The sequence below is a fragment of the Ambystoma mexicanum genome, chromosome 4p (genome assembly GCF_040938575.1).
Source record: "Ambystoma mexicanum isolate Mex_15411 chromosome 4p, UKY_AmexF1_1, whole genome shotgun sequence".
Lineage (NCBI taxonomy): Eukaryota > Metazoa > Chordata > Amphibia > Caudata > Ambystomatidae > Ambystoma > Ambystoma mexicanum.
The window spans coordinates 1,248,187,997-1,248,200,053 of NC_090927.1; the positions used below are offsets into that span (position 1 = coordinate 1,248,187,997).

Genomic DNA, 12,057 nt, shown 5'->3' on the forward strand with positions numbered 1-12,057 from the left:
CTAGCCCTGAAGGCTTTTCTGCCGACTGTGCGTCGAAAAAGTGTCCCGATTCTAACGGACAACACGGTGGCCATGAACTACCTCAACAAAAGGGGGGTGGAGGGGAAGGGTCACTTCCGCTGTGCAGGGAGGCGATGCAGCTCGAGTTCTGGGCCATCCAGCAGGAAGTTTCGATCTCGGCGGTTCATCTGGCCAGAGACGACAACGGGACGGCGGATGCTCTGGGCAGGCAGAGTTCGATCTCTCACGAGTGGGAGCTGGCTCAGGAGATTCTCCTGGAGATCTTCTCCCTTTGGGGGACCCCTCAAGTGGATCTCTTCGCCTCCAGTGTCGACCGGAAGTGCAAAAGGTTTTGCTCGCGGGAATTTCCTCCAAAAGGAGCCTTAGGAGACGCGTTCGTGGTGGAGTGGTCGTTCCCACTGCTGTACGCGTTTCCTCCAGTCCCCGTCATCCCGCAAGTACTGCGGAGGTTACGGAGGTTCGGTTCCCGGATGATCCTCATTGCTCCGGCGTGGGCCCGGAGGACGTGGTACCCGGACCTTCTAGACTTGTCCATCTGCCCTCCACTTCGTCTTCCCTACCGAGACGATCTGCTCTCACGGGAGGGGGGGGGGGGGTCAGGTTCTCCATCCAGAGGTCAGATCCCTCAATCTTCACGCTTGGATTCTGAAAGGTTGAGGTATAAGGATTGGGACCTCCCTGAAGACGTGATGGAGGTGTTGCTCTCGGCCAGGCGGCCGGCAACAAAGTCTCTGCACCAGTCGCAGAACTTTCTCCAACGGCAACGGTACAGAGTTCAGAATGTGGATCCTTTTGAATGTGACATTCCCATGGTTTTGTCTTTTTTGCTTTCTTTGGCCCACAGGGGCTTGCAAGTGGGGACCATTAAAGGTTACCTGGCGGCGCTGTCCATATTTAAGCGCTCGTCTGAAGAGTGTTCCTATTTTAAGATTTCTTTAATTTCGCAGTTTTTGAAAGGGCTCACTAATGTGTTCCCTCCGACACCTTTTTTGGTGCCAGGTTGGGATTTGAACCTTGTTCTTAAGTTTCTTATGGGTGCTCCGTTTGAGCCTTTACATTCTTGCCCTTTGAGGCTGTTGACTCTGAAAACTGTGTTTTTGGTTGCGGTTACTTCCGCTCGCAGAGTGAGTGAGTTACAGGCACTTTCAGTTAAGCCACCCTTCACTGTGTTTCATAAGGACAGGGTTGTCCTTAGAGTTCGTCCTTCTTTTCTTCCGAAGGTGGTTTCGGAATTTCATTTGAGCCAGGTTGTTCTTCCGGCGTTCTATCCTCCTCCACATCCTGGTAAGGAAGAGGAGAGGCTCCATAGGCTTGATCCTCGGAGAGCGTTGAGCTTTTATATTTCGCGCATGTCCCGGGTCAGAGTGGACGATCAACTTTTCATTGGTTACGCTGGAAAGCATTTGGGACAAGCTGTGATGAAACAGACTGTCTCGTTGGATTATTTTCGCTATCTCCGAGTGTTACCGCTTGGCGGGTAAGGACCCTCCGGCTGGCTTGCGGGCCCATTCTACCAGAGGAGTGGCTGCGTCTACTGCTCTGCAGAGGGGAGTTCCTATTCGTCACATCTGTGATGCAGCCACCTGAGCTTCAGTACATACTTTTGTACGTCACTATTCCCTCGATTCCATCAGAGGGCAAGATCTGGCCTTTGGCAAGGCAGTTCTCTATTCTGCAATTTGATTGGGCATGCTAAATCTGTATTCTAAATTCTTTCCCACCTCCTTGCTTGGTACTGCTTTGGGAGTCTGTCCTAGATATGGAATACGTCGGAGGACCCAATCCCCTCGAAGAACAAGTTACTTTCTTACCTGGTAACGTTCTTTCGATGGGATGGTCCGACGACTTATTCCATATCGCTCCCTCCCTGCCTTCCCCGCTGCAGAATTTCTTTTGCGATTGCAGCTTGCGTTCCGCAAGGCCTTGTGTGTCTGACTGGCAGAAAACTGATGGCACACGTTCTGGGAAAAAACTGAGGCTATGGGCGTCGTGCGTCCTACTTATCACATTGGGTGACGTCGGCCTTTGGAGGAGGTCCTCGGGGACGGCGCATCGACGTCATCGACGCAGGACGCAGACGCCAAAGATTTTCCGAAGCAGCACAGCTGTGGACATTACCTGTCATAGATATGGAATACGTCGTAGGACCATCCCCTCGAAAGAACGTTACCAGGTAAGAAAGTAACTTGTTCATTTAACTGAACATACCCCAACCCCCCCCATAGCTCCAATGGATCACCGCCCCCAAACCCCCCCCCCCCCCCCCCCCCAGTCGCTTTCCATCTTAACTTTTCAACCATAGATGTCCAATAGCCTGAGTCTTTGACGGCACCATTGCTCCCTAAATTCCCCTTTCAGATCGGCCAGTGTCTCACCCCAGTCCGCAGAGAAGTTCTCCAACCTGCCATTGGCTGCATAAGTTGCCCATTCCATCGAAACTATGTCCCACATCTTCCGCAACCAATATTGCTCTGTCGGAATTGCAGGGCTCTTCCACCTCTGTGCAATAAGGGCCATCGCAGCCAAAAAGAAAATCACTTCCACCTTTATACTCCCTCGTCTCTCCTCTTTATTCCCCTGTACACCCGTCCCCAGTAGAATTTTTTGGGAATCTTGGCTAGCTCTCTCCCCCAGAGCCTGAGAAAGTGCCCGAGTGATATCTCCCCAGAAAGGCTGAACATTGGGGCAATCCCACCATATATGAGGTATATGAGCTCTTCCCCGAGCTTGTACATCGCGTGTAGGCGAGCCGGAGTATAGTGCCATCCATTTAAATACTTATACCAAGCCTCCTGCAATTGGGTCGCCCTAGCTACCTTTGGGATCTGCTTCCATAGTCTCTCCCAGTCCTCTTGCTCCATTCTAACCCCCGGTAGCTTGCCCCAATCTCTCATGTACGCCCAAGCGGTTTCCGGGCCAGTATTCTCTAGCCGCTTTTATAGTTCTGAGATTAAACCTATGCCTTTTTTAATGTCTGTTAAATGTGTTTGATGGTGGTTCGCCTGTGTTTTCAACTTTCATAGGTTTTTCTTTTCGCCTCGTCATGCACATGCCGGATTAGTATTGCTGCCCATATGCTGATGTTTGCTCATTCAAATTCCTTATCCTTAGACATATCCGAGTCATTAGAATGGCGTTAGTACATGTTTGTGTATTCGTTATCGATACACGTGTATTTTCAGCTCTACGGTCCACGTTTGAAATGATGCATTCTGAAAAATGTACATTCGCGTTGGTATTGATGTCATTTTCAGTGTCTTTGTGGCATGTGCACGTTTTGAGATTTCTCTTGAAAATGTTTTGGAGTTAAATGGAAAACCACATTCTTCCAAACTAAAGTTTAGGCATTTTTTGACATTGGCATTTTAAGTGTGAAACGTTAATTATACTTGACTTTGGTATTCATACTCCTCTGTCTTAAATTAAGGTTGGCCATATTTAGTTTAGCTCAATTTGAGAAATCGGACGTTAGTGGCAACTGGTCTTTTGGCTTTCTGTTTAAAGTGTTTGTAACCTTAGGTGGGAAATTGGTTGCACTTTAGGACCAGAGCTGTGCTTTCAGCACTATGTCAAAACGTCACACGGAGTCGAGACCCCCAGGAAACACGGCATAATAGGCACTCCCGCCCTCAAGGAAAGGCCAGCCGTTCAAATGGAACTAATACAAACTGCTTGCGCCTTTGCAAGAAGACTGGATTGACGCACACTTCCTTAGGACTATCACAAAAGGATCCATGAGATGCAGGGAAACACAATACAGATTCTTGAATTGTCACGCAATAGGCTACACAATGAATCACAGAGAATACCCTGAACAGGGGCTTACCTGCTTGTGAACTGTACCCAGCCTTGAACCTAAATAAGGCAACAGGAACTTGTGGAATTTAGTATAAGTGACGCAGGAGAGTCTACTATGGCACTAAAGGATAATTACCTATACGCTAGTACGCACCACACCGAACCGGATGGGCTCCTGATAATGGCAGAGAGGCTCACCACGCCACCTTTCCTGAGAGTGCTGCAGGTGGAGAGCTCACCGAGCCTCCAGGGTAGCAGGTGAGTGCAGCGGGAATCCTGCTTGCTGCCGAGTCCTAACACTTTACTGGCATGGTGTAGCTTATTATTTGCGCTTGTAGCAGCAGACACTGATGTGTGCCTATGCACAATTGATCATATGTGGATGTTGATTAATATGCGCGTCTCATTGAAGTGTCTCTTATTTTCAGAAATACCCGTCGGGCTGCAGAGGCATGGATGGACGAATACAAGAACTTTTACTATGCTGCTGTGCCTTCAGCTAGGAATGTACCTTATGGCAAGTAAGTCCATCTTGGTTCTACACCAGTTTCTCTGTTCTCCGCATCCATTCTAGTCAGGACCATTTAAGTAAAAATGGTGGCAGTGTGGCTAGACTTTGCTTGTGCTCGTCTCTGCCCTCTGGCCGCCTCTGGTTACACGTGCACAATATGGTCACAAAGTGCTTTAAGTGGGATAAGAAATCGGGGGGGGGTGTTTTATGCATCGTGATGTAATATTTGGGGGCCGGGGGGCCCTCAAAAGGGTCTCGCGCAGCCTCCAATCCCAAATAGCTAATTAAACTTTAAAGGAGTGGCCTGTGTAATTAAAGGACCTAACACAGCCAATTGAGTCTACATATGTGCAATGAAAGGGCAGACATTCTGGTTTAACAGTTGTATTTAAATATGGTTAATGTGTGTAAAAATGTTGAGCAAAATAAAAAAATATATATTTATAAATACATTTAAATATAAAATCTAACATCAAATCAAAAGGTGTCAGTGCACCATGCAATGCCAGTTCTTGTGAAAGAAATCTTATCCGTGCATGCGTATTAAAGACATTCTAATCTAACACAAAGTGTGGTAAAAATCAAACCATGCATTCTTATAATTTTCCTTTCCTGTTTGAAAAATACCTAATTTCACACTGCTTTAACGGATGTGATTCCAAACATTACTGAAGGTGACGTCTACTGGTAAAGAGCAATATTGCCCCTCGTATTTGTAAAGACATTTGGTTATGTAGTGCCCTGGCACAGGGGCAATATTTGGGGACTGCCATGGCTGAACCATAGCTATCCCTGGTCACACTGGACTGCCCGCAGATTACCGCAGATGACCATGTTTGCCCCAAATGTGTGGATAGTCTACTTAACTTAGCCACGGTGGTGAAAAGGAAGATGGCCACAGTTTAGAAACCTACTCCATGTGTTTCCAGACAAAGGAGTTCATGACACAGCTAGATATGTGACAGCACCCCAAAGCTCACCTTTAAATGTGCTGTCACTGGTTTGTGGGCGAGGTTGAACTTCACCAGCAGGAGGAATGCCTCTACCAACCGGTCTCTGCGACCAGAACCAAGAAAAACCGATCGCCACTGAGCAAGTGGCCTACTCTTTAACCTGTGCTCGTCTGTAAAGGGGTTTACATCTGGCGGAGGGAGGCGTTTGGTGGTTAGACTTGGCTAGCGTGGTGAAGGTCTGCACCGTATAAACAATTAGTCTTACTCTACCACAACTTACCTGGCTCAACACGCCTTGTGTAACTTGCTATAATGGGTGAATTGTGTTGGGTTGTACAACATCACACAGACCGAATTACAGAAACAGTCCTTCACCAGGAACTCGTGTCTCACTGCTGTCATTAACCTTGTGCTACATTTATGTAATATCCACTGGCTTTTGGTAATCTAGTAAACCATGCAGAAAGCAGTTCTTAAGTAATGTACTTCCTCCCTTTGCTTGACATTTTTCAGGTTTCCGTGCACCTAATGCCCGGGCATTCATGCCGCCCCCCCCCCCCCCATCCGCTCTCCTTGATGCTGTAAGGGACTTTGTCCACTTTAGTACTAGTTTTGTTAAACTTGTTGAGTGTCACTTCCCGTGATGTCACCGGGTCAAAAGGTCATGTGATGTCACCTCCTGTGTAACCCTCAGGTATGGGGTCACTTCTGCTACCCCTGGCGTTTTGGTGAATTGATGTCCCTGAAAAGAGGCAGAGGGCCCGCCCAATAATCCACTTTCTCACATCAAGGTCAGGGGAAAGGTCTTTAAATATAAGAGGAACGCTAGTTCAGTGGCGGTGGGGCGTCTTTCTAAAGTAAAGTAAGGGAAGGAGGCGATAGTAAGTCTGAAGAATGAATTGAATGGCCCGACTGTTAAGGTTTACCTCCTGTCCTTACCTCGCCTCTTGTCAATCCTTATGTAAGGCCGTTGAGTGTGTTCTGCTTTATCTTTAATGGCAGACACCTGCATCCCGAGTTTAGGCCTTCCCAACCAATTTGTATGCAGATACTGTGGGAATGGGAGATTAAAGGCGTGGGCAGAGGGGGGGTAGGGTTAAAGTAGGGGGGGGGTGGGGTCGTCTTGTGTGTGGTGTTGACTGTCCCGGTTGTTTGTCTTGAAAATCTGGTTGACCCTTGTTTTATCAACGTGCAGTATGTATTTTATTTTAGTAGTATACTTTGGCATTTAGGCAGCTATCAGATTCTCGCCCAATAAATCAGGACACAGAACCACTCTTACTTAAACAATACAAATCCTAGGGAAATCCAGAATTATTTTATTTGAGCGAATTCAATGTTTGCTGTGTTTTGAGGACAAGACGACGTCTTTAGTGATTACGGACCGACACAGACAAGTATTTTGAAGTGCCTCCTCTAAACATATCAAAATTCATCGGGTTTTTCTGTCATAAACACGTTTTCTGTCGGAAAGAATTCCCAACATCTCTCTTCTTGTGCCTTCCTGAATTTACATCCTCACTCTGTCAATGTCTAGTTCCGTTTTGAACAGATTTCTAGAACTGGTGCTCCGTGGTCAAAGGTGAACTTTCGGCGCCATCTAGGGGTTAGAACGGGTACAGCACGAGAAATACATATTAACACAAGCTTGAAGTTGAAAACGAGGAAGAGTTTGATTGCAATTCTAAACTAACATACACCGCAGACATTTTAATCAAAACGTTCAATTAAGTCGTGCCGCACGGATTAGACTGGAGTACGTTTTCTGTTCCATTTCTAATTGAAGTACTTTCGCTGGGTTACATGTGATTTCGAGGAATCACAAAACGATAGAATATTTAACTGGAATACACGCTTGCCTCACCTTACTCAAATTTGCTAGAAACCGGACTCCTATTCCAAGTAAAGGTAAATATAGTAGTTATGTAACTTTTTTTTGTTCTTTCCAGTTTGCCACACCCGCCCAAGCGTAAACATGTTCATAATGGAACAACTTTAATTATCCCCTAACATGGTGGCGCAACACATAACCTTGTGGCTTCGGCTGTGTGAGACTCCACGTTCTGACCCTCTATTTGGGGGTTTGGGTGGGGGATCGGGGAGGGTCTAGTGTTCGTGATACCGAAGTAGGTGGTTTGCGGGGGGTGGCATTCATTCATACGTTTGATCCTACGCTACTTAGGTGGTGGTCTTATGTGTAGCGGCAAACGCAAATAAGGAACATCCACACATCGTAATGTCAGCCGGAAACTGGCCCCTTTATTTTCTGCCGCTCCCAACTCATCCTTGTCACTTTGGTTTGGGGTCAACCCAAACGTTTGATAACGACAAGGATGGACCGGCTGTTTACCAGAACGTTCCATTCTCACCATGAACAGCTACCCCATCTATTCGATCCATGTCGTCGGGGCAGTTTCCAGTCCGTTTGGTGCCCAGTACGAAACACTAAATTGCACCCCGCACCCCCGCACGCTCGGCATGCGCGCCGCTCCTAAACTATACCCTGCGGTTAAGTAACTCCTACCCAACGTCAATAAATCACTGTTATACACATGAAACAGGTTTTATTACATTGTGATTCAAGAACTTTTTATTAAAATAGCATTTTATTTTTCTAACAATTAGTGTCTATTTTAATTTCTTGTATGTGTGACTTGTAAAAGCACACCATTAGCTTTTTGGACCCTTGGCTTCTCTGGTCCATCGTGCAACTGGTCCTTGATTTGTCGCTCTCCTCCGGTCCTTGGCTCCCTTGCATGCCTGCCAGGTATTTCCATGTCCTTCGTGACACTGAGCCAGCCCAGGCATTTCCTGTTAATTGCTAGGATTGGTATTTGTGTTCTTCCAATTAGAAGTATGGGCCTAGAAGGACCTCCATGCAAAGTGAAAATTCAGGACAGACTCATGGCGTCACGCATGGCGTGGGCCCCCCACTTGGCAGCAAGGCCCTTGTGAGTTGCTATGCTTTTCTGTCACCCCTCTGGTCCTTGACTCCCTTGTGAGTCACTTTTCTGCTCAGTCGCCCTTCTGGTCTTGGGGAACCTGGTTGATCGCTCTCCTCTGGTCCTTGGTTCATATGACCCATCACCACTCTGGTCATTGGTTCCCTCATGAGTGGCTCTCCTGGTCCATCACTCCTCTGGTCCTTGGTTCATATGGCCCATCACCCCTCTGGTTATTGGCTCCCTCATGAGTTGCACCTCTAGTTAATCACTACTCACATTTTGATGTAATCATAAAATACCTGGGTGGTTACCAAGGATAATTTTTGGCAAAATAAGGGAAGAATAGTGGATTTACAATGCATCCGCTTGTACTCCCCCAAGTGAACAAGCCAAGTACCAGATGCTATGGCAGTATTGGCGAAAGGACTCAGTCATCTTGTTCACGCTAGAGTTGTCCTGTCAATGTACTGAGCATGAAGGAAACTTTCAGCTCTCTTTAACCAAGCCTTAACATCAAACGTTGCACTCAAAGTGCATGCCAGTGTTTTTCAAAGCAGTCTTCTGAGAGTTAATGACTTAATTTGAGCTGGAACCACTACTGGTGTGGTAAAAATGTCTTAACCAGGTCTGCTTTCAGCCAATCGATGTATAAGCACTGTGAGTGTCCATCAGCGAAGTCCTGTTAAAAAAAAACATTGCCAAAGCCAACAGTTTTTGGCTTGTGTATACGTTTTAGGCATTGGGTGCTCAACCTTTCTTTGCACACTTTACTAGGGGATTATCAATTGGGCAGGCTGCTTGTAGCACAAAGTGAACTTGAATTCAGGTGCAGCCTGATGCTATGTGTGTGGGGGCACCATCAGTCATCCCAGGTCGCGCATTGGCTTTCAACACTGTTGATTATGGGGCATTACTAAAGGTTATATTCATCAACATGGAAAACTATGGGCTACTTTTCACCAAGGGGTCAATAACAACCATGCTATTCAACATGCATATTTTAAGTGAAATCATTCAAAGACTGAATTTTATTGGATAAGTTCACCTTCTTTTACTTATTCAAAATGTAACTGTTTTTTTTTCTTTGCCATGCTCACGGAGGTAATCTGCATTTATTTATTTTTTTCCGTTCACTTTTAGATTCTGCTTGAAATGGATGCACCCTTGTCTTGGGGGAACAACATGCACCCAGTACGGTCCTTTCAAACTGTACAATCTGAAACTGACAAAAAGCCAACATCTTGTGAGTTTCATACAGTATTTCAGGCCCTGGTTGCTTTCGATTTTTACCAGCGAAATTAGCTTTCCGCTTTCTATTTTGCCTCCACTACAAATCATTGTACATGCTACAACAGGCCACAAAAAGCGCACTAAACCTCTTCATGTTAGCGAGAACCGTCTCTGGGCATTTAAACACGAGGACAATGGAGAGGGAAGGGAGTCTTTATGCCTGGGTACAGGGCAGTTTCTAATCCATAGGCTGCGGTGCCAAGCCCATAAAACTTTGCAGCAGCGATCAGCGCTGCCGATAAGCCACGGGGAAGTTAACTCCTAACATGATTGAAAAAGGAGTTGACTTCCCCATGGCTTATTGTTTCTGCACTTCACCCACTGTGGTGCCGAGTCTCATAGTGACCCCCTGCTGCTAATGAAATTTAGCAGCAGGGGTCCTGGCGCCGCAGCGGGGATTGAAATGAAGAAGGCTGAGGGGCGGTGAATGTCAAAAGGAGGTCGTTTGTACACGATTGCTCGAGTAGCTGATGTGCTCACGTTAGGTGCCGGGGCAGGCACCTAACGTGAGCACATCAGAGGCAGCGCCAGCAGCTGCTGCCTCTACTCGAGCAATCGCGCACAGCCCAAGGCAATTGAGCTCGCCTCATGGCGAATGCGCCCCCAGGGCAAGTCGAGCCGTCACCAGTGTGGGCTATTGCGCCCCCGGGGCGATTGCACCCTGGCGGTCGCCCGCCCCTCCCCGGGCCAAGAAACGGGCCTGCATGTCGTAGTTCACTTTACGAGATCAACTGTTCCCACGTCCATGGAGAACACTTGGTTATTTTAGTCCTCCTGTGTACGCCGATTACTCATGTTACCTGGTCACATGGCTTCCTCAGAGTGGGGGTTGATGAGAAACTTTTGTCATGTCTCAGCTGTTAACATGGACCGTTTTTTCCTGTCACCGTTACATGGTTTTGGTCGAACGGTGGGCGTTCTTTCTGCGACATTGATTGGCGTGCTACCGTCACCTACTTGAATGTCAGAGGTGTGCGCTTGCATACGACTTGGGAAGTTGGGACACGGATCTATCGCTAGTCTCTTGGGGTAACCTTGTACGCACTCGTCTCCCAAACCTTGGCTCGGCAGGGCATTAATCAGAGGTGCTCTGGGGTGTTGCAGTAGTCTCTCAGTAATTGAAAGTTGGTCTGTTCTAGCAGCATCCTCAACAAATTCAGGCTAGTGGGCGTGTTCCTCCAGAGCTACCAGCATGTAGACGCGGAAGTGTAGTGACCAAAGAAGTCCATGGCTTTTTCTTCCCATATTCTCTCAGGTAACAGTGTACTGTGTAATGTTTCTAGTTGAGTCTGCTGTTAGTACACCCCTTTAAGGTTGATGCCAGCAAATGCTCCATCCTGGGAAACAATAAGTTTGGTCGTAACGGCGGGCGAACGCGCCAGCGAAAGCAGGCATGGCGGGCGCCGCCCCTTAGTGGGGGCGGTACAGGCCGCCCTTCCCCTCCCCCCAGGCCTGTAAGAAAAATGCGCCGGGGGGGCGGATGATGACGAAAAGGGGACCCGCCCCCCCCCCGGCAGGGCGCGAAAGCTTCAGGGGCAGGGCGGGAAACCGGGGAGAAGCCGGGCATAAAAGCCCGTGCTGGTGTGAGCACTCACACATCCTCCCTCGGTTTCCCGTCTTGCCAGAGCTGCGTCGTTTTTGTGTCGTGGGCAGCCAGTCGGAGCAGCGCTCGTTCCGCATCAGGCAGCCATCCGCATCGTTGCAGTGGTCGCGAGGTCGGGGACAGGGTCGAAGGTGGTGACGGTGGCGTTCTAGCGTCGGCAGAAGGAGTACGGGTATCGCGTCGGTACAGGAGGTAGTGTACGAGTTCGAGGAAGTTCCCGGTGCTGCAGCGGTCGGTTCCAGGAGCAAACGTTGGAGGTAGGCACTGGGGATATAGGTTCGCGGCGTTGTGGAGATGGGGGGGAGCGAGTGGGGTCGATGTCGGCCCCGGTTCTGGGGGGGAGGGGGGCATTTTCTATAGTTAGGGTATGCCGTTCCGCATTATAGTGCCTGTTATGTCTTGCCGCGTTTAATTCTTATACGATGGCCTCCGAACTGCTGGGAGGTCATCAGGGCCGCCGTCCGTCCGTGTGCCTCTCATGGGTGGCTCGCTTTTATGAAGGAGCCGCGCCGCGTCCAATTTTTAAAGCCCATAGTATTTCTGGTTGGTATAGCTCCCTTGGTCTGGTCTGCGAGCCAGAATGTGCAGGAGCTGGTCGAGTGGCACAGCGAGCAGAGCGCTCGCTTTGACATCCGTTTAGAGCCTGCTAACGCAGGTTCGAATCCCGGCGGCGGGACTAATTCTAACTTTTGCATCCGCGGGCACCCAGAAGGCTCACAGCCCCACTGTAGTCCCAATAACATCATGCACACGGTGGGGGCCATGAGGAGCTGGGGTAGGGCGGGGGGGGGGTTTGCAAGGAGGAAGGCATACAGGTGGGGGGGGGGGCACACCGCGGCGAGGGCGATGCATTTGGGAACGAAAAAATGGCGGAGCCGCCGTGCCGCGTGTATTCCAAGCCCACACACCGTGATCGTGTGTGTGGGTGGATGGTTT

General features: G+C 48.6%; 1 protein-coding gene across 2 annotated transcripts in view; it reads left to right on the top strand.

The window, feature by feature from the left end:
• Nucleotides 1-12,057, top strand: part of GALNT2 (polypeptide N-acetylgalactosaminyltransferase 2) — a 762,087-nt gene that overhangs the window by 673,947 nt on the left and 76,083 nt on the right. For both annotated transcript variants that reach the window (XM_069606912.1, XM_069606911.1), the window contains one exon: nucleotides 4,248-4,340. In XM_069606912.1, the coding sequence (XP_069463013.1) occupies nucleotides 4,248-4,340 (93 nt within the window). The remainder of the gene's footprint in view (nucleotides 1-4,247; nucleotides 4,341-12,057) is intronic.